Raw genomic sequence first — 21919 nt, forward strand, 5'->3', positions numbered from 1 at the left:
TTGACAGTATAGTGGGATATCCTACCTGGTACAGAGAGTAGTGTTGACAGTATAGAGGGGAGATCCTAGCTGGTACAGAGAGTAGTGTTGACAGTATAGAGGGATATCCTACCTGGTACAGAGAGTAGTGTTGACAGTATAGAGGGACATCCTACCTGGTACAGAGAGTAGTGTTGACAGTATAGAGGGATATCCTACCTGGTACAGAGAGTAGTGTTGACAGTATAGAGGGACATCCTACCTGGTACAGAGAGTAGTGTTGACAGTATAGAGGGATATCCTACCTGGTACAGAGAATAGTGTTGACAGTATAGTGGGATATCCTACCTGGTACAGAGAGTAGTGTTGACAGTATATGGGATATCCTACCTGGTACAGAGAGTAGTGTTGACAGTATAGTGGGATTTCCTACCTGGTACAGAGAGGAGTGTTGACAGTATAGTGGGATATCCTACCTGGTACAGAGAGTAGTGTTGACAGTATAGAGGGGAGATCCTACCTGGTACAGAGAGTAGTGTTGACAGTATAGTGGGATATCCTACCTGGTACAGAGAGTAGTGTTGACAGTATAGAGGGGATATCCTACCTGGTACAGAGAGTAGTGTTGACAGTATAGAGGGATATTCTACCTGGTATCCCAGATACAGATGTAGGTGTCTACAGAGCTGGTAACCAGATACTCCGGTTCAAACCAGGACCAGTCCAAGTCACTGTAGGATACAACCACAGTCAGTGACCTGGCAACATAGACCCCCAGTACATACCCAGACAGATCAGCCTGTGTCCCACATCGCACCATATCCTCTGTATAGGGCACTACTTCTGACCCATAGGGAATAGGGAGCCATTTGGGACGCAATGGTGGAGCATCTCCTCTGTGTTACCTGATGACTCGTGTGTGTCCCTGCAGGGACGCGTGGACCTCCCCACAGCCATCACGCCATGTGTACAGGTCAACTCGCTGGTTACTCTGTAAACATAAACCCCTCGTCAGACAGGTCACAGAGCAGACACTGGGTCTGTTCAGTACCAGGATGTTATTGTACCATGTGGGAAATGGTGACCACCACTCTCACAGGATGCAGTTTGACCTGAACAAAGATCTGGATCCAATCAGAAACTGACTAAGTCACTCCGGATAAGACCTGAGCCTGCTCAACGACTCTCTGGATAAGACCTGAGCCTGCTCAACGACTCTCTGGATAAGACCTGAGCCTGCTCAACGACTCTCCGGATAAGACCTGAGCCTGCTCAACGACTCTCGGGATAAAACCTGAGCCTGCTCAACAACTCTCTGGATAAGACCTGAGCCTGCTCAACGACTCTCCGGATAAGACCTGAGCCTGCTCAACGACTCTCTGGATAAGACCTGAGCCTGCTCAACGACTCTCCGGATAAGACCTGAGCCTGCTCAACGACTCTCTGGATAAGACCTGAGCCTGCTCAACGACTCTCTGGATAAGACCTGAGCCTGCTCAACGACTCTGCGGATAAGACCTGAGCCTGCTCAACGACTCTCTGGATAAGACCTGAGCCTGCTCAACGACTCTGCGGATAAGACCTGAGCCTGCTCAACGACTCTCTGGATAAGACCTGAGCCTGCTCAACGACTCTCTGGATAAGACCTGAGCCTGCTCAACGACTCTCTGGATAAGACCTGAGCCTGCTCAACGACTCTCTGGATAAGACCTGAGCCTGCTCAACGACTCTCGGGATAAGACCTGAGCCTGCTCAACGACTCTCGGGATAAGACCTGAGCCTGCTCAACGACTCTCGGGATAAGACCTGAGCCTGCTCAACGACTCTCGGGATAAGACCTGAGCCTGCTCAACGACTCTCTGGATAAGACCTGAGGCTGCTCAACGACTCTCCGGATAAGACCTGAGCCTGCTCAACGACTCTCCGGATAAGACCTGAGCCTGCTCAACGACTCTCCGGATAAGACCTGAGCCTGCTCAACGACTCTCCGGATAAGACCTGAGCCTGCTCAACGACTCTCCGGATAAGACCTGAGCCTGCTCAACGACTCTCGGGATAAGACCTGAGCCTGCTCAACGACTCTCCGGATAAGACCTGAGCCTGCTCAACGACTCTCCGGATAAGACCTGAGCCTGCTCAATGACTCTCCGGATAAGACCTGAGCCTGCTCAATGACTCTCCGGATAAGACCTGAGCCTGCTCAACGACTCTCCGGATAAGACCTGAGCCTGCTCAACGACTCTCCGGATAAGACCTGAGCCTGCTCAACGACTCTCCGGATAAGACCTGAGCCTGCTCAACGACTCTCTGGATAAGACCTGAGCCTGCTCAATGACTCTCCGGATAAGACCTGAGCCTGCTCAACGACTCTCTGGATAAGACCTGAGCCTGACTCTCCGGATAAGACCTGAGCCTGCTCAACGACTCTCCGGATAAGACCTGAGCCTGCGCAACGACTCTCTGGATAAGACCTGAGCCTGCTCAACGACTCTCAGGATAAGACCTGAGCCTGCTCAACGACTCTCTGGATAAGACCTGAGCCTGCTCAACGACTCTCCGGATAAGACCTGAGCCTGCTCAACGACTCTCTGGATAAGACCTGAGCCTGCTCAACGACTCTCAGGATAAGACCTGAGCCTGCTCAACGACTCTCCGGATAAGACCTGAGCCTGCTCAATGACTCTCCGGATAAGACCTGAGCCTGCTCAACGACTCTCTGGATAAGACCTGAGCCTGACTCTCCGGATAAGACCTGAGCCTGCTCAACGACTCTCCGGATAAGACCTGAGCCTGCTCAACGACTCTCTGGATAAGACCTGAGCCTGACTCTCCGGATAAGACCTGAGCCTGCTCAATGACTCTCCGGTTAAGACCTGAGCCTGCTCAACGACTCTCCGGATAAGACCTGAGCCTGCTCAATGACTCTCCGGATAAGACCTGAGCCTGCTCAACGACTCTCCGGATAAGACCTGAGCCTGCTCAACGACTCTCTGGATAAGACCTGAGCCTGACTCTCCGGATAAGATCTGAGCCTGCTCAACGACTCTGCGGATAAGACCTGAGCCTGCTCAACGACTCTCCGGATAAGACCTGAGCCTGCTCAACGACTCTCTGGATAAGACCTGAGCCTGCTCAACGACTCTGCGGATAAGACCTGAGCCTGCTCAACGACTCTGCGGATAAGACCTGAGCCTGCTCAACGACTCTCTGGATAAGACCTGAGCCTGCTCAACGACTCTCTGGATAAGACCTGAGCCTGCTCAACGACTCTCTGGATAAGACCTGAGCCTGCTCAACGACTCTCTGGATAAGACCTGAGCCTGCTCAACGACTCTCTGGATAAGACCTGAGCCTGCTCAACGACTCTCTGGATAAGACCTGAGCCTGCTCAACGACTCTCCGGATAAGACCTGAGCCTGCTCAACGACTCTCCGGATAAGACCTGAGCCTGCTCAACGACTCTCGGGATAAGACCTGAGCCTGCTCAACGACTCTCGGGATAAGACCTGAGCCTGCTCAACGACTCTGCGGATAAGACCTGAGCCTGCTCAACGACTCTCCGGATAAGACCTGAGCCTGCTCAACGACTCTCCGGATAAGACCTGAGCCTGCTCAATGACTCTCCGGATAAGACCTGAGCCTGCTCAACGACTCTCCGGATAAGACCTGAGCCTGCTCAACGACTCTCCGGATAAGACCTGAGCCTGACTCTCCGGATAAGACCTGAGCCTGCTCAACGACTCTCCGGTTAAGACCTGAGCCTGCTCAACGACTCTCCGGATAAGACCTGAGCCTGCTCAACGACTCTCTGGATAAGACCTAAGCCTGCTCAACGACTCTCCGGTTAAGACCTGAGCCTGCTCAACGACTCTCCGGTTAAGACCTGAGCCTGCTCAACGACTCTCCGGATAAGACCTGAGCCTGCTCAACGACTGTCCGGTGAAGAGCGTCATTAATAAATATAAAAAGTAAATGTAAATCAATAGAATAATCTTTCACGCAATTTGATGAATTGTTGCTGTTGTTGTTGATGTACTCACAGAGGCAGCGAAGACGTGGGACTCGGCCCTGTGGGGGTTCCACTGAACCGTCCCCACGTCCCATTTGCTCGGTCTGCCGATCTTCCTGGGAGCTTCAGACGGAGTCTCCAGGTTCACCACATACAGAAACCTCCGTCTAAAGGAGAGGAGATCAAACACACACACACACACACACAGCTATAGTGACTGAGGCAGAGCTACAGTGATGTTGACTGAGGCAGAGCTACAGTGATGTGGACTGAGGCAGAGCTACAGTGATGTTGACTAAGGCAGGGCTATAGTGACTGAGGCAGAGCTACAGTGATGTTGACTGAGGCAGAGCTACAGTGATGTTGACTGAGGCAGAGCTACAGTGATGTTGACTGAGGCAGAGCTACAGTGATGTTGACTGAGGCAGAGCTACAGTGATGTTGACTGAGGCAGAGCTACAGTGATGTTGACTGAGGCAGAGCTATAGTGATGTTGACTGAGGCAGAGCTACAGTGATGTTGACTGAGGCAGAGCTACAGTGATGTTGACTGAGGCAGAGCTACAGTGATGTTGACTGAGGCAGAGCTATAGTGATGTTGACTGAGGCAGAGCTATAGTCATGTTGGCTGAGGCAGAGCTACAGTGATGTTGACTGAGGCAGAGCTACAGTGACTGAGGCAAAGCTACAGTGACTGAGGCAAAGCTACAGTGACTGAGGCAGAGCTACAGTGACTGAGGCAGAGCTACAGTGACTGAGGCAGAGCTACAGTGATGTTGACTGGGACAGAGCTACAGTGATGTTGACTGGGGCAGAGCTACAGTGATGTTGACTGAGGCAGAGCTACAGTGATGTTGACTGGGGCAGAGCTACAGTGATGTTGACTGAGCAGAGCTACAATGACGTTGACTGAGGCAGAGCTACAGTGACTGAGGCAGAGCTACAATGACGTTGACTGAGGCAGAGCTACAATGACGTTGACTGAGGCAGAGCTACAGTGACGTTGACTGAGGCAGAGCTACAGTGACGTTGACTGAGGTAGAGCTACAGTGACGTTGACTGAGGCAGAGCTACAGTGATGTTGACTGAGGCAGAACTACAGTGACTGAGGCAGAGCTACGGTGACTGAGGTAGAGCTACAGTGACTGAGGCAGAACTACAGTGATGTTGACTGAGGCAGAGCTACAGTGATGTTGACTGAGGCAGAGCTACAGTGACTGAGGCAGAGCTATAGTGATGTTGACTGAGGCAGAGCTATAGTGATGTTGACTGAGGCAGAGCTACAGTGATGTTGACTGAGGCAGAGCTACAGTGATGTTGACTGAGGCAGAGCTACAGTGATGTTGACTGAGGCAGAGCTACAGTGATGTTGACTGAGGCAGAGCTATAGTGATGTTGACTGGGGCAGAGCTATAGTGATGTTGACTGAGGCAGAGCTATAGTGATGTTGACTGAGGCAGAGCTACAGTGATGTTGACTGAGGCAGAGCTATAGTGATGTTGACTGAGGCAGAGCTATAGTGATGTTTACTGAGGCAGAGCTATAGGGATGTTGACTGAGGCAGAGCTATAGTGATGTTGACTGAGGCAGAGCTATAGTGATGTTGACTGAGGCAGAGCTACAGTGATGTTGACTGAGGCAGAGCTACAGTGATGTTGACTGAGGCAGAGCTACAGTGACTGAGGCAGAGCTACAGTGACTAAGGCAGAGCTACAGTGATGTTGACTGAGGCAGAGCTACAGTGACTGAGGCAGAGCTATAGTGATGTTGACTGAGGCAGAGCTATAGGGATGTTGACTGAGGCAGAGCTACAGTGACTGAGGCAGAGCTATAGTGATATTGACTGAGGCAGAGCTATAGTGATGTTGACTGAGGCAGAGCTACAGTGATATTGACTGAGGCAGAGCTATAGTGATGTTGACTGAGGCAGAGCTACAGTGATGTTGACTGAGGCAGAGCTACAGTGACTGAGGCAGAGCTACAGTGACTGAGGCAGAGCTATAGTGATGTTGACTGAGGCAGAGCTATAGTCATGTTGAATGAGGCAGAGCTACAGTGATGTTGACTGAGGCAGAGCTACAGTGATGTTGACTGAGGCAGAGCTACAGTGATGTTGACTGAGGCAGAGCTACAGTGACTGAGGCAGAGCTACAGTGATGTTGACTGAAGCAGAGCTACAGTGACTGAGGCAGAGCTATAGTGATGTTGACTGAGGCAGAGCTATAGGGATGTTGACTGAGGCAGAGCTACAGTGACTGAGGCAGAGCTATAGTGATGTTGACTGAGGCAGAGCTACAGTGATGTTGACTGAGGCAGAGCTACAGTGATGTTGACTGAGGCAGAGCTACAGTGACTGAGGCAGAGCTATAGTGATGTTGACTGAGGCAGAGCTATAGTGATGTTGACGGAGGTAGAGCTACAGTGATGTTGACTGAACAGAGCTACAATGACGTTGACTGAGGCAGAGCTACAGTGACGTTGACTGAGGCAGAGCTACAGTGACTGGGGCAGAGCTATAGTGATGTTGACTGAGGCAGAGCTATAGTGATGTTGACTGAGGCAGAGCTACAGTGATGTTGACTGAGGCAGAGCTACAGTGATGTTGACTGAGGCAGAGCTATAGTGATGTTGACTGAGGCAGAGCTATAGGGATGTTGACTGTCTGGTGAAGGTGCTGTAATAGGTGGTAAAGGACTGGTACACACCCAGACAGGACAGCATGTCGACCCAGGCAGTCCACGGACATGGCAGTGGCCTGGAAAGATAACAGCATGTTATTATTGTTATTTACGTTGTTAGGGGGCAGATCAGCTGTAATATTGCAGATACATTGATGGAGGCTACAATCTAATTGTCTGCATCATTTCCAATCCCCTATATATATTTAATGTAAATATATAGTATATATTTAATGTAAATATACAGTATATATTTAATGTAAATATACAGTATATATTTAATGTAAATATACAGTATATATTTAACGTAAATATACAGTATATATTTCACGTAAATATACAGTATATATTTCACGTAAATATACAGTATATTTTTCACGTAAATATACAGAATAAATGTAACGTGTTATTAATATACAGTATGTATTTAATGTAAATATACAGAATATATTTAATGTGAATATATTTAATGTAAATATACAGTATATACAGACCCATACATATATTCAGTACCAGTCAATAGTTTGGACACACCTACTCATTCCAGGGTTCTAGAACACCTACTCATTCCAGGGTTCTAGAACACCTACTCATTCCAGGGTTCTAGAACACCTACTCATTCCAGGGTTCTAGAACACCTACTCATTCAAGGCCTTTTCTTTATGCTGACTATGTTCTACATTGTAGAATAATAGTGAAGACATCAAAACTAGGAAATAACACATATGGAATCATGTAGTAACCAAAAAAATATATATATATGAGATTCTTCAAAGTAGCCGTGACTCTTGGCATTCTATCAACCAGCTTCAAATCAAATCAAATGTTATTTGTTTCATGCACCGAATACAACCTCTTACTGCAACCTCTTACTGCAACCTCTTACCGCAACCTCTTACCGCAACCTCTTACCGCAACCTCTTACCGCAACCTCTTACCGCAACCTCTTACCGCAACCTCTTACCGCAACCTCTTACCGCAACCTCTTACCGCAACCTCTTACCGCAACCTCTTACCGCAACCTCTTACCGCAACCTCTTACCGCAACCTCTTACCGCAACCTCTTACCGCAACCTCTTACCGCAACCTCTTACCGCAACCTCTTACCGCAACCTCTTACCGCAACCTCTTACCGCAACCTCTTACCGCAACCTCTTACCGCAACCTCTTACCGCAACCTCTTACCGCAACCTCTTACCGCAACCTCTTACCGCAACCTCTTACCGCAACCTCTTACCGCAACCTCTTACCGCAACCTCTTACCGCAACCTCTTACCGCAACCTCTTACCGCAACCTCTTACCGCAAACTCTTACCGCAACCTCTTACTGCAACCTCTTACTGCAACCTCTTACTGCAACCTCTTACTGCAACCTCTTACTGCAACCTCTTAATGCAACCTCTTAATGCAACCTCTTAATGCAACCTCTTACTGCAACCTCTTACTGCAACCTCTTACTGCAACCTCTTACTGCAACCTCTTACTGCAACCTCTTACCGCAACCTCTTACTGCAACCTCTTACTGCAACCTCTTACTGCAACCTCTTACTGCAACCTCTTACTGCAACCTCTTACTGCAACTTACAAGCCCTTGTTATTCTTATCTCTTACTTTTTTTTGTTGCTATTTTCTTAAAACTGCATTGTTGGGGGCCTCCCGGGTGGCGCAGTGGTTTTTAAATTTTAAATTTTACCCCCTTTTCTCCCCAATTTCGTGGTATCCAATTGTTAGTAGCTACGATCTTGTCTCATCGCGACAACTCCCTTACGGGCTCGGGAGAAACGAAGGTTAAAAGTCATGCGTCCTCCGATACACAACCCAACCACTGCTTCTTAACACAGCGCGCATCCAACGCGGAAGCCTGCCGCACCAATGTGTCGGAGGAAACACTGTGCACCTGGCAACCTCGTTAGCGTGCACTGCGCCCGGCCCGCCACAGGAGTCGCTGGTGCGCGATGAGACAAGGATATCCCTACCTGCCAAACCGTCCCTACCCGGAGGACGCTAGGCCAATTGTGCGTCGCCCCGCGGACCTCCCGGTCGCGGCCGGTTGCGTGAAACCAGAGTCTCAGGTGGCATAGCTAGCACTGCGATGCAGTGCCCTAGACCACTGCGCCACCCGGGAGGCCCCCAACAATACAGTTTAGAAAATACCAACAAACAAAGAAATAATATAGAATAACAAATAATTAAAGAGCAGCAATAAATAACAATAACAAGAATATATACAGGGGGTACCGGTACAGAGTCAATGTGGAGGCTATATACAGGGTGTTACGGTACAGAGTCAATGTGGAGGCTATATACAGGGGGTTACGGTACAGAGTCAATGTGGAGGCTATATACAGGGGGTACCGGTACAGAGTCAATATGGAGGCTATATACAGGGGGTACCGGTACAGAGTCAATGTGGAGGCTATATACGGGGGGTACCGGTACAGAGTCAATGTGGAGGCTATATACAGGGGCTACCGGTACAGAGTCAATGTGGAGGCTCCACCACAGCCCCGTCAATGAGAAGGGGGGCGTACTCTGGACTTCCTGACCGGCCGCCCCCCAGGTGGTGAGGGTAGGTAACAACACATCTGCCACACTGATCCTCAACACCGGGGCCCCTCAGGGGTGCGTGCTTAGTCCCCTCCCATCGATCTCGTATCACCATCCATATTGGATTTCTATATGACATATATTTTCCATCTCTGCTGTGATGTTTCACAAACGTTCTGAAAAGTTCTATTCTGATAGTTTCTACAGATTGTAAATTAAAGTTAAACATTTTTTTCTAAGAAAGTATTATTGATCAATTGACTATGACTTTTTAAAACCCCCAGCAGTGCTATCTGCAGAGTTATCTCCAGGTAAACGTTGCAATTCTTCAGCCATCCCTGGACCTGTGACCTAAAATGACTACTATTATTATTCTGTAACATGTGTGGTTAGTTTACTAGGCAATGAAGAGCATGTGAGCATTATGATGCAGAGGGCCAGTTTAAAACCATTTAGCCAGCAGCATCTGAGTCAGCAAGGCAGCATGTGAGCATTATGATGCAGAGGGACAGTTTAAAACCATTTAGCCAGCAGCATCTGAGTCAGCAGTGCAACATGTGAGCATTATGATGCAGAGGGCCAGTTTAAAACCATTTAGCCAGCAGCATCTGAGTCAGCAAGGCAGCATGTGAGCATTATGATGCAGAGGGCCAGTTTAAAACCATTTAGCCAGCAGCATCTGAGTCAGCAAGGCAGCATGTGAGCATTATGATGCAGAGGGACAGTTTAAAACCATTTAGCCAGCAGCATCTGAGTCAGCAGTGCAACATGTGAGCATTATGATGCAGAGGGCCAGTTTAAAACCATTTAGCCAGCAGCATCTGAGTCAGCAAGGCAGCATGTGAGCATTACGATGCAGAGGGCCAGTTTAAAACCATTTAGCCAGCAGCATCTGAGTCAGCAGTGGAGCATGTGAGCATTATGATGCAGAGGGCCAGTTTAAAACCATTTAGCCAGCAGCATCTGAGTCAGCAAGGCAGCATGTGAGCATTATGATGCAGAGGGCCAGTTTAAAACCATTTAGCCAGCAGCATCTGAGTCAGCAGTGCAGCATGTGAGCATTATGATGCAGAGGGCCAGTTTAAAACCATTTAGCCAGCAGCATCTGAGTCAGCAGTGCAGCATGTGAGCATTATGATGCAGAGGGCCAGTTTAAAACCATTTAGCCAGCAGCATCTGAGTCAGCAAGGCAGCATGTGAGCATTATGATGCAGAGGGCCAGTTTAAAACCATTTAGCCAGCAGCATCTGAGTCAGCAAGGCAGCATGTGAGCATTATGATGCAGAGGGCCAGTTTAAAACCATTTAGCCAGCAGCATCTGAGTCAGCAGTGCAGCATGTGAGCATTATGATGCAGAGGGCCAGTTTAAAACCATTTAGCCAGCAGCATCTGAGTCAGCAGAGCAGCATGTGAGCATTATGATGCAGAGGGCCAGTTTAAAACCATTTAGCCAGCAGCATCTGAGTCAGCAAGGCAGCATGTGAGCATTATGATGCAGAGGGCCAGTTTAAAACCATTTAGCCAGCAGCATCTGAGTCAGCAAGGCAGCATGTGAGCATTATGATGCAGAGGGCCAGTTTAAAACCATTTAGCCAGCAGCATCTGAGTCAGCAGTGGAGCATGTTTTGTTAGTATTTTTTTCTTCATGCTAAATCTTGCTGTGACATCTTGTGCACGGAACAATGTCTGAACACTGGATGTGTGACCTGCTGAAACAAAACAATGTCTGTACACTGGATGTGTGACCTGATGCATTTACCCTGTTGTAACAAAACAATGTCTGTACACTGGATGTGTGACCTGGTGCATTAGACCTGTTGAAACCAAAATTCAACAATCCTGCGACTGTGACATAATTTAACTGTGACACTTTCAGATACTCTCTGACTACTCAGAAAGATAAAAGCTCCCACCTGTTTCACTAGGAACAGCATGACAACACCACAGACAGAAGGGGAAAGTTATACATCTCTTTGGCAACATATTGCGCATTCGCTAGCTACATGTCACCCAACTCTGAATTAAACCCTGTTTTACTCAAGTACCTGCGCATCTCGCAATTCCACCACCACATTCTCACTACTCCAGCGAGCCGCCATCTTCCTCTACGGCAACAACATCAACAAGACGTCACACGACGCCCTGTCTCTCAAATCACGGACAGCGCGAGAACTACTTCCTGTCTTCTGATTGGTTGGTGATGATGCGGACGTCGCTATCCAAGATGGCGGCTACCATGGTGGAACATGTTGTCGTAGACGCAGGAGGATTTTTGAAGAAAGCCCTTCTTCAGGTGAGGTTTAAACTGTGTCACATATCAGTAGATATGTTCTTCAGGTGTTCCGTCCCCCAGGATCAGAAGTATTTAATACGAATAACTTTTTATCACAAACTGCGTGCTTGATGTCAGGTCTGGATAGCTAGTTAACGTGGTTCATCCTGTTTAAATGGCCACATCAACATCATGTAGCTGCGTATATTATGATTTATACATTGCTGTAAATATTGCCCCCCCCCCCCCCCCCCCCCCCCCCCCCCCCCCCACACAATATTTATATATATTTATTTATTTTGTAGGACATTGGGAAGAATATCTACACGCTGAAGGATGTAGTAGAGGAAATTAGAGACAAGCCAACCCGGAGGAGCCTGTCATTCCTACCATATCAACTCAACTTCAGAGAGCCGTACCCAGAGGACATCAGATTAGGTAGCTAAGGTTTTTTAAATGACTCATTTGGTCAGTTTTGGTTGTTTGATTTGTTGTACTGGATATTTGTTTCTGTAGACAAATCTGCCTCTCCAACATCACTTCTATAGTTGTTGATGGTATTTCATGAATTGCGATGCTGGTACTGAGTGTTGAGGTCTGTGTTCAGTGACTGAGTTCTCCAAGAAGACTGGAGACTACCCCAGCCTTTCTGCCACAGACATCAAGGTGTTGGCTCTGACATACCAGTTGGAGAGGGAAAACGTTGGGACGGACCACCTGAAGAAAGAACCTGAGGTCAAGGTAAGACGGGGAACCATGAGATCTGAGGTCAAGGTAAGACCGGGAACAATGTGATCTGAGTTCAAGGTAAGACAGGGAACCATGAGATCTGAGGTCAAGGTAAGACCGGGAACAATGAGATCTGAGGTCAAGGTAAGACCGGGAACAATGAGATCTGAGGTCAAGGTAAGACAGGGAACCATGAGATCTGAGGTCAAGGTAAGACCGGGAACAATGAGATCTGAGGTCAAGGTAAGACCGGGAACAATGAGATCTGAGGTCAAGGTAAGACAGGGAACCATGAGATGTGATCCGAAATGGAACCCGATTTTCTTTCTGCACTATATAGGGAATAGTGTCCCATAGGGCTCTGGTCTAAAGTAGTGCACTATATAGGGAATAGGGTGCCATAGGGCTCTGGTCTAAAGTAGTGCACTAATGTAGGGAATAGGGCTCTGGTCTAAAGTAGTGCACTATATAGGGAATAGGGTGCCATAGGGCTCTGGTCTAAAGTAGTACCACTAATGTAGGGAATAGGGCTCTGGTCTAAAGTAGTGCACTAATGTAGGGAATAGGGCTCTGGTCTAAAGGAGTGCACTATATAGGGAATAGGGTCCCATAGGGCTCTGGTCTAAAGTAGTGCACTATATAGGGAATAGGGTGCCATAGGGCTCTGGTCTAAAGTAGTGCACTAATGTAGGGAATAGGGCTCTGGTCTAAAGTAGTGCACTATATAGGGAATAGGGTGCCATAGGGCTCTGGTCTAAAGTAGTACCACTAATGTAGGGAATAGGGCTCTGGTCTATAGTAGTACCACTATATAGGGAATAGGGCCCTGGTCTAAAGTAGTGCACTATATAGGGAACAGGGTGCCATGTGGGACACAAACCAGTGAAACAGACTAGTTATCACACAGAACCCTGAGTATTGTCAGCGTTTCAATAGATCCACATCACAGCTTTGACATGTAGTCTGTCATCAGGTCCAGGTGTGCAGTACAAGGAGACATCCAGAGGCTCCCGTTGGCGTGGCAGGGTTCCACTTCCCCTCAAAGGTACAGTATTTTAAAAGTGTTTTAATTTATCTGTTATTTTACCAGGTCAGTTGACTGAGAACATTCTCATTTGCAGCAACGACCTGGGGAATAGTTACAGGGGAGAGGAGGGGGATGAATGAGCCAATTGTAAACTGGGGATTATTAGGTGACCGTGATGGTTTGGGTGCCAGATTGGGAATTTAGCCAGGACACCGGGGTTAACACCTCTACTCTTACGATAAGTGCCATGGGATCTTTAATGACCTCAGAGAGCCAGGACACCGGGGTTAACACCTCTACTCTTACGATAAGTGCCATGGGATCTTTAATGACCTCAGAGAGTCAGGATACCCGTTTAACGTCCCATCTGAAAGACGGCACCCTACACAGGGCAGTGTCCCCAATCCCTGCCCTTGGGCATTGGGATATTTTCTTTTAGACCAGAGGAACGAGTGCCTCTTACTGGCCCTCCAACACCACTTCCAGCAGCATCTGGTCTCCCATCCAGGGACTGACCAGGACCAACCCTGCTTAGCTTCAGAAGCAAGCCAGCAGTGGTATGCAGGGTGGTATGCTGCTGGAAAGTCCAAACAATGACATGAAATCAACTCTGTTGTTAACTAGAGTACTGATCCGTATGCATGTTGAGATGTTAGACTAAGTAAATGAACAACCTAAAAATACATCTAGAATAACCATGTGAATGGGGAACCATGTGGGATGATCATTAGTACAAATCAACCACTTCTGTCAACATCTAGAATAATAGTTAAGAGTTCTCCTCTTCTCCCCCGTGGTCCAGAGGCCAGCTGATGGGCTGTTCAGTGGCAGACAGACACCAGCTGATGGGCTGTTCAGTGGCAGACAGAGGCCAGCAGCACAGACACAGCACAGCTATAACCCTCCAGAGATCGGAGAGTACAACAGCTTCCAGTTCTGGAGGAATCCTCTGCCCTGCTTTGACACTGACCTGCTGGAACTAGTGGTGAGTAGAACACACACTACCTCTGACCTGCTATAACTAGAACACACACACTACCTCTGACCTGCTATAACTAGAACACACACACTACCTCTGACCTGCTATAACTAGAACACACACACACTACCTCTGACCTGCTATAACTAGAACACACACTACCTCTGACCTGCTATAACTAGAACACACACTACCTCTGACCTGCTATAACTAGAACACACACTACCTCTGACCTGCTATAACTAGAACACACACTACCTCTGACCTGCTGCAACTAGTGGTGAGTAGAACACACACTACCTCTGACCTGCTATAACTAGAACACATACACTACCTCTGACCTGCTATAACTAGAACACACACTACCTCTGACCTGCTGCAACTAGTGGTGAGTAGAACACACACTACCTCTGACCTGCTATAACTAGAACACACACTACCTCTGACCTGCTATAACTAGAACACACACACTACCTCTGACCTGCTATAACTAGAACACACACACTACCTCTGACCTGCTATAACTAGAACACACACACTACCTCTGACCTGCTATAACTAGAACACACACTACCTCTGCTCTGAGCCACAGTGTCCTCTGAGCAACATGTCATCAGGGGTCCTGTCCTACTGCAGTTGTCCTCTGAGCAACATATCAGGGGTCCTGTCCTACTGCAGTTGTCCTCTGAGCAACATGCCATCAGGGGTCCTGTCCTACTGCAGTTGTCCTCTGAGCAACATGCCATCAGGGGTCCTGTCCTACTGCAGTTGTCCTCTGAGCAACATGTCATCAGGGTTACTGTCCTACTGCAGTTGTCCTCTGAGCAGCATGTCATCAGGGTTTCTGTTCTACTGCAGTTGTCCTCTGAGCAACATGTCATCAGGGTTACTGTCCTACTGCAGTTGTCCTCTGAGTAACATGTCATCAGGGTTTCTGTTCTACTGCAGTTGTCCTCTGAGCAACATGTCATCAGGGTTACTGTCCTACTGCAGTTGTCCTCTGAGCAACATGTCTTCAGGGTTCCTGTCCTACTGCAGTTGTTGCAGGGTTGAACCATGTGATGGAAACATTCAAACATTTGGACAGATTGACACACAGTCGTCAAAGATGGATTCACAATGATTCACCTCTGTCTCTCTGTCTGCCTCTCTGTCTCTCTCTGTGTGTCTCTCTCTGTCTCTCTCTCTCTGTCTGCCTCTGTCTCATTGTCGGTGCTGATGAATTGATGTGGTCCTTGTTATTTACCTGCAGAACATTGAGGACCTGTCAATATCAGACAGTGGAGCAGCAGACACTGTCCACACAGAACCTGAGAGGAGGTCAGAGGAACACAAACACTCAAAGAATCGTTCAGAGGAGCACGGCAGTGGATCGGAGGAGGAGGAGGAGGAAGATGAGGAGGAGGAGGATGGCGGCGGTTGGATCACCCCTAGCAACATTAAACAGGTCCAGATGGAGACGGGGATCTGGGCGTCGCCTGCGGACGTTAAGGTGGCGTGTCTCACCACCGACTTCGCTATGCAGGTACTGAGGCCCAAATGGACCCCTTGATAGTGCACTACTTCTAACCAGGCCCCATAGGTAGTGCATAAGTAGTACACTATATAGGGAATTGGGTTGCCATTTGGGACAGCGAACTCCTCTTTGTCTACGTAACTGTCCCCAAGTGGTAATAGTTGACGCTGATTAAATTCTGTTGAGACCCCATTTTAGATTGATGCATTCAGAACCATGCGGTTGGTCGACTGTTGACTGAAACTGGTTTGTTCAACAGAACGTCCTGATTCAGATCGGGCTCCATGTCCTCTCTGTGAATGGGATGCTCATCAAACAGTCCAGGAATTACATCCTGCGATGCCACGCCTGTTTTAAGTGAGTACCTCTTCCACGCTGACCAGAACGGTCTCGTCGTAAAACACATTTACAAATCCGTGTTATTCAATTACCCACACTGCCTGGCGCGCGCCAACCCGCGTCTGCATTACCAAGGGATAAAATAGTCCTGCCTCTCCCATCTCCTCATTGGTTTATAGAAGCAGGTCCCATCTCCTCATTGGTTTATAGAAGCAGGTACCATCTCCTCATTGGTTTATAGAAGCAGGTACCATCTCCTCATTGGTTTATAGAAACAGGTACCATCTCCTCATTGGTTTATAGAAGCAGGTCCCATCTCCTCATTGGTTTATAGAAGCAGGTACCCGCGTGCCATCTCCTCATTGGTTTATAGAAGCAGGTACCCACGTGCCATCTCCTCATTGGTTATATAGAAGCAGGCCATCTCCTCATTGGTTTATAGAAGCAGGTACCCACGTGCCATCTCCTCATTGGTTATATAGAAGCAGGTACCATCTCCTCATTGGTTTATAGAAGCAGGTACCATCTCCTCATTGGTTTATAGAAGCAGATACCATCTCCTCATTGGTTTATAGAAGCAGATACCATCTCCTCATTGGTTTATAGAAGCAGGTACCATCTCCTCATTGGTTTATAGAAGCAGATACCATCTCCTCATTGGTTTATAGAAGCAGATACCATCTCCTCATTGGTTTATAGAAGCAGGTACCATCTCCTCATTGGTTTATAGAAGCAGATACCATCTCCTCATTGGTTTATAGAAGCAGATACCATCTCCTCATTGGTTTATAGAAGCAGGTACCATCTCCTCATTGGTTTATAGAAGCAGATACCATCTCCTCATTGGTTTATAGAAGCAGATACCATCTCCTCATTGGTTTATAGAAGCAGGTACCATCTCCTCATTGGTTTATAGAAGCAGATACCATCTCCTCATTGGTTTATAGAAGCAGATACCATCTCCTCATTGGTTTATAGAAGCAGGTACCCGCGTGCCATCTCCTCATTGGTTTATAGAAGCAGGTACCCGCGTGCCATCTCCTCATTGGTTTATAGAAGCAGGTACCCGCGTGCCATCTCCTCATTGGTTTATAGAAGCAGGTACCCACGTGCCATCTCCTCATTGGTTTTATAGAAGCAGAAACCCACGTGCCATCTCCTCATTGGTTATACCCACGTGGGTGATTGAAAGACAATGTTTTGCCAGTCGTTGTGGTAATACTATGAAAGTGTAGATGCCAATCACCATATAAGTCCAAAGATGAAAAAGCCTGGAAGGAGGAGAGATGACTAGAAACGATTCGGTTGACCGTTTGTGTGGATTAATTGTCGGAGTAGAGGACCTTGTGCATTTCAGGTAAAATAACAGGACAAATTAGCTAGCAAGTGCAAGCTAGCTAAATAGGACAAATTAGCTAGCAAGTGCAAGCTAACTAGCTAAATTGCCATACATGTTTAATGCTTTTCGACCTGTCCCCAGATGAATGTCATTGGTTCAGTTTGTTTTGATATTGTGATCGCGTTTGGTGTCGGGGGACAAAATCCATTTACGCACGACGGCGCAGCCGGTCTGGGTTCCGTGTACACAGTATATAAAAACACCCGTTGATGTCACGAGGTTTTTAGTAATTAGACCACTTCTTAAATATTAGGAAACTTGTTCTCAACCTTGGTCTTTAAGAAGCTTAATTCAAACGGATAGTCTGACCTTCTCTCTCTGTTGTAGGACCACTACCAACATGAATAAGGTTTTCTGTCCACACTGTGGCAACAGAACGCTGAAGAAGATAGCCGTGACTGTCAGCGAGGACGGAAACATCCAGATGCATTTCTCAAAGAACCCCAAAGTGCTCAACCCCAAAGGGAAGAGGGTAAGTGGATGAAATAGTACCAGACCCACATCATACTGGGGTAGGAAACACATCTTCAACCCCAAAGGGAACAGGGTAAGTGGATGAAATGGGACCAGACCCACATCATACTGTGGTAGGAAACACATCTTCAACCCCAAGGGAAGAGGGTAAGTGGATGAAATGGGACCAGACCCACATCATACTGTAGTAGGAAACACATCTTCAACCCCAAAGGAAACAGGGTAAGTGGATGAAATGGGACCAGACCCACATCATACTGTAGTAGGAAACACATCTTCAACCCCAAAGGGAACAGGGTAAGTGGATGAAATGGGACCAGACCCACATCATACTGTAGTAGGAAACACATCTTCAACCCCAAAGGAAACAGGGTAAGTGGATGAAATGGGACCAGACCCACATCATACTGTAGTAGGAAACACATCTTCAAATGTGCAGCTTCTACATGTTGTTGCTGTAGTCAGTCGGGGAAAGGGGGGGGGGGGGGGGGGGGATACCTAGTCAGTCGGGGAAAGGGGGGGGGGGGGATACCTAGTCAGTCGGGGAAAGGGGGGGGGGGGGATACCTAGTCAGTCGGGGAAAGGGGGGGGGGGGATACCTAGTCAGTTGGGGAAAGGGGGGGGGAGGGGATACCTAGTCAGTTGGGGAAAGGGGGGGGATACCTAGTCAGTTGGGGAAAGGGGGGGGATACCTAGTCAGTTGGGGAAAGGGGGGGGATACCTAGTCAGTCGGGGAAAGGGGGGGGATACCTAGTCAGTCGGGGAAAGGGGGGGGGGGGGATACCTAGTCAGTCGGGGGGGGGATACCTAGTCAGTTGGGGAAAGGGGGGGGATACCTAGTCAGTCGGGGAAAGGGGGGGGGGGGGGATACCTAGTCAGTCGGGGGGGGGATACCTAGTCAGTTGGGGAAAGGGGGGGATACCTAGTCAGTCGGGGAAAGGGGGGGGGGGGGGGGATACCTAGTCAGTCGGGGGGGGATACCTAGTCAGTTGGGGAAAGGGGGGGGATACCTAGTCAGTCGGGGAAAGGGGGGGGGGGGGGGGATACCTAGTCAGTCGGGGGGGGGATACCTAGTCAGTTGGGGAAAGGGGGGGGATACCTAGTCAGTCGGGGAAAGGGGGGGGGGGGGGGATACCTAGTCAGTCGGGGGGGGATACCTAGTCAGTTGGGGAAAGGGGGGGGGGGGGGATACCTAGTCAGTCGGGGAAAGGGGGGGGGGGGGATACCTAGTCAGTCGGGGGGGGGATACCTAGTCAGTTGGGGAAAGGGGGGGGGGGGGGGATACCTAGTCAGTCGGGGGGGGATACCTAGTCAGTTGGGGAAAGGGGGGGGGGGGGGATACCTAGTCAGTCGGAAAGGGGGGGATACCTAGTCAGTTGGGGAAAGGGGGGGGGGGGGATACCTAGTCAGTCGGGGGGGGGGATACCTAGTCAGTTGGGGAAAGGGGGGGATACCTAGTCAGTTGGGGAAAGGGGGGGATACCTAGTCAGTTGGGGAAAGGGGGGGGGGGGGGGATACCTAGTCAGTCGGGGAAAGGGGGGGGGGGGATACCTAGTCAGTCGGGGAAAGGGGGATACCTAGTCAGTCGGGGAAGGGGATACCTAGTCAGTCGGGGAAAGGGGGGGGGATACCTAGTCAGTCGGGGAAAGGGGGGGGGATACCTAGTCAGTCGGGGAAAGGGGGGGGGGATACCTAGTCAGTCGGGGAAAGGGGGGGGGGATACCTAGTCAGTCGGGGAAAGGGGGGGGGATACCTAGTCAGTCGGGGAAAGGGGGGGGGATACCTAGTCAGTCGGGGAAAGGGGGGGGGGGGTACCTAGTCAGTCGGGGAAAGGGGGGGGGGGATACCTAGTCAGTCGGGGAAAGGGGGGGGGAATACCTAGTCAGTCGGGGAAGGGGGGGGGGGGATACCTAGTCAGTCGGGGAAGGGGGGATACCTAGTCAGTCGGGGAAGGGGGGGGGGGGATACCTAGTCAGTCTGGGAAGGGGGGAGGGGGGATACCTAGTCAGTCGGGGAAAGGGGTGGGGGGATACCTAGTCAGTCGGGGAAAGGGGGGGGGGGGGGATACCTAGTCAGTCGGGGAAAGGGGGGGGGGGGGATACCTAGTCAGTCGGGGAAAGGGGGGGGGGATACCTAGTCAGTCGGGGAAAGGGGGGGGGGGGGATACCTAGTCAGTCGGGGAAAGGGGGGGGGGGATACCTAGTCAGTCGGGGAAAGGGGGGGGGGATACCTAGTCAGTCGGGGAAAGGGGGGGGATACCTAGTCAGTCGGGGAAAGGGGGGGGATACCTAGTCAGTCGGGGAAAGGGGTGGGAGGGATACCTAGTCAGTTGGGGAAAGGGGTGGGGGGATATCTAGTCTGTTTTATAACTGAATGCATTCAACTGAAATGTGTCTTCCACATTTAACCCATCTCTCTGAATCAGAGAGGTGCAGGGGATGCTGACTTAAACAACATCCACGGTACCCAGGGAACAGTGGGTTAACTACCTTGTTCAGGGGGCAGAACAACAGATTTTTACCTTGTCAGCTCAGGGATTCGATCCAGCAACCTTTCGGTTACTGATCCAGAGCTCTAACCATTAAGCTACCTGCAGACTAGCTTCTCCACTCTTACTGCTACAGATTAGCTTCTCCACTCTGTTACCGTAGCAGCTGCAGAGTAGCTTCTCCACTCTGTTACCGTAGCAGCTGCAGACTAGCTTCTCCACTCTGTTACCGTAGCAGCTGCAGACTAGCTTCTCCACTCTGTTACCGTAGCAGCTGCAGACTAGCTTCTCCACTCTGTTACCGTAGCAGCTGCAGAGTAGCTTCTCCACTCTGTTACCGTAGCAGCTGCAGACTAGCTTCTCCACTCTGTTACCGTAGCAGCTGCAGAGTAGCTTCTCCACTCTGTTACCGTAGCAGCTGCAGAGTAGCTTCTCCACTCTGTTACCGTAGCAGCTGCAGACTAGCTTCTCCACTCTGTTACCGTAGCAGCTGCAGACTAGCTTCTCCACTCTGTTACCGTAGCAGCTGCAGACTAGCTTCTCCACTCTGTTACCGTAGCAGCTGCAGACTAGCTTCTCCACTCTGTTACCGTAGCAGCTGCAGAGTAGCTTCTCCACTCTGTTACCGTAGCAGCTGCAGAGTAGCTTCTCCACTCTGTTACCGTAGCAGCTGCAGACTAGCTTCTCCACTCTGTTACCGTAGCAGCTGCAGACTAGCTTCTCCACTCTGTTACCGTAGCAGCTGCAGACTAGCTTCTCCACTCTGTTACCGTAGCAGCTGCAGACTAGCTTCTCCACTCTTACCGTAGCAGCTGCAGACTAGCTTCTCCACTCTGTTACCGTAGCAGCTGCAGAGTAGCGTTCACCATTGCTTATTGTAAATGATTGAGGTGGAATGCTAATCTAGAGGGAGGAGCTAATGTCCGCTCTCTGTTCCCCGTAGTACTCCCTGCCCCTGCCACAAGGGGGCAAACACGGCAGCAACCCCCACCTGGTGGAGGACCAGCGTTTCCCCCAGCAGCGCGTGTCCCGTAAGGCCCGCCAGAAGACGGACGTCTTTAACCCAGACTACCTGGCCGGGGGCGGCTCACCTTTCTCTGATCACGACATCTACAGCCGCTCTGCCAACCTGCACATCACAGACGGCGCGGGCGGAGGGGGTCGGAGGCGGGCCAACCCCAACGCTGCCCGCAAGAAGAAATGTTGAAGAATCGGAAGCCATTTTCTACACGCCAAGTTCCACTAAAGAGAAATCCCAGAAACTGAACTGTGAAGATAGCTGGATTTAATACTGATGTTTTGTATAAAATTTTAAAAAATTGTAAGGTAAACTTAATGAATTCCATAATGTCATACAGTAACTAAACTACCAAGTTTGTAAAAGCCTGACGGTAATTTGCACTTTCAAGGCTTGTGTCTGTAACCTGCTCGGACATTTGATGCCCCTAATTAAACACACAGTTCAAGACGCTTCTGTTGTGGAT

The 21919-nt window shown here is 49.4% G+C and overlaps 2 protein-coding genes and 1 long non-coding RNA gene across 7 annotated transcripts in view; 1 reads left to right on the top strand and 2 right to left on the bottom strand.

The window, feature by feature from the left end:
- LOC139384969 (uncharacterized) overlaps window positions 1-42 on the bottom strand; it is a 1120-nt gene extending 1078 nt beyond the window's left edge. Inside the window, exon 1 of the long non-coding RNA XR_011628896.1 lies at window positions 1-42. This exon is cut by the window's left edge and continues 61 nt beyond it. This is a non-coding gene — a long non-coding RNA (uncharacterized lncRNA).
- The window catches only part of LOC139384967 (GATOR2 complex protein WDR59-like), a 61920-nt gene extending 50584 nt beyond the window's left edge, over window positions 1-11336 (bottom strand). For all 4 annotated transcript variants that reach the window (XR_011628895.1, XM_071129926.1, XM_071129927.1 and 1 more), the window contains exons 1-5: window positions 11258-11336; window positions 6693-6742; window positions 4020-4155; window positions 885-970; window positions 630-710 (exon numbers count right to left, since the gene is read on the bottom strand). Coding sequence is in view for 3 of the 4 variants with exons in the window: in XM_071129926.1 (XP_070986027.1) it covers window positions 630-710; window positions 885-970; window positions 4020-4155; window positions 6693-6742; window positions 11258-11311 (407 nt within the window). In the remaining variant the exon portion in view is untranslated. The remainder of the gene's footprint in view (window positions 1-629; window positions 711-884; window positions 971-4019; window positions 4156-6692; window positions 6743-11257) is intronic.
- Window positions 11337-11420: 84 nt separating this feature from the next.
- Window positions 11421-21905, top strand: LOC139384476 (RNA-binding protein NOB1-like). 2 transcript variants are annotated; one of them, XM_071129261.1, is made up of 9 exons: window positions 11421-11505; window positions 11790-11922; window positions 12092-12225; window positions 13187-13258; window positions 14043-14225; window positions 15472-15744; window positions 15995-16092; window positions 17801-17945; window positions 21379-21905. In XM_071129261.1, exons 1-9 carry the CDS (start codon window positions 11437-11439, stop codon window positions 21640-21642), a joined length of 1371 nt encoding a protein of 456 aa, XP_070985362.1. In that variant the 5' UTR covers window positions 11421-11436; the 3' UTR covers window positions 21643-21905. The 2 variants fall into 2 exon arrangements, with proteins under 2 accessions (XP_070985362.1, XP_070985363.1); XM_071129262.1 differs by having other exon boundaries at window positions 11422-11505; window positions 14076-14225.
- Window positions 21906-21919: the final 14 nt, after the last annotated feature.

This window comes from Oncorhynchus clarkii, chromosome 26 (assembly GCF_045791955.1).
Source record: "Oncorhynchus clarkii lewisi isolate Uvic-CL-2024 chromosome 26, UVic_Ocla_1.0, whole genome shotgun sequence".
Lineage (NCBI taxonomy): Eukaryota > Metazoa > Chordata > Actinopteri > Salmoniformes > Salmonidae > Oncorhynchus > Oncorhynchus clarkii.

Excerpts from the sequence above, each read along its gene's own strand:
- LOC139384476 (XM_071129261.1), top strand. The coding sequence starts at position 11,437 with ATGGCGGCTACCATGGTGGAACATGTTGTCGTAGACGCAGGAGGATTT. Across the intron at positions 11,506-11,789 it reads TGAAGAAAGCCCTTCTTCAG|GACATTGGGAAGAATATCTA; the intron begins GTGAGGTTTAAA and ends TTTATTTTGTAG. Across the intron at positions 17,946-21,378 it reads TCAACCCCAAAGGGAAGAGG|TACTCCCTGCCCCTGCCACA; the intron begins GTAAGTGGATGA and ends TGTTCCCCGTAG.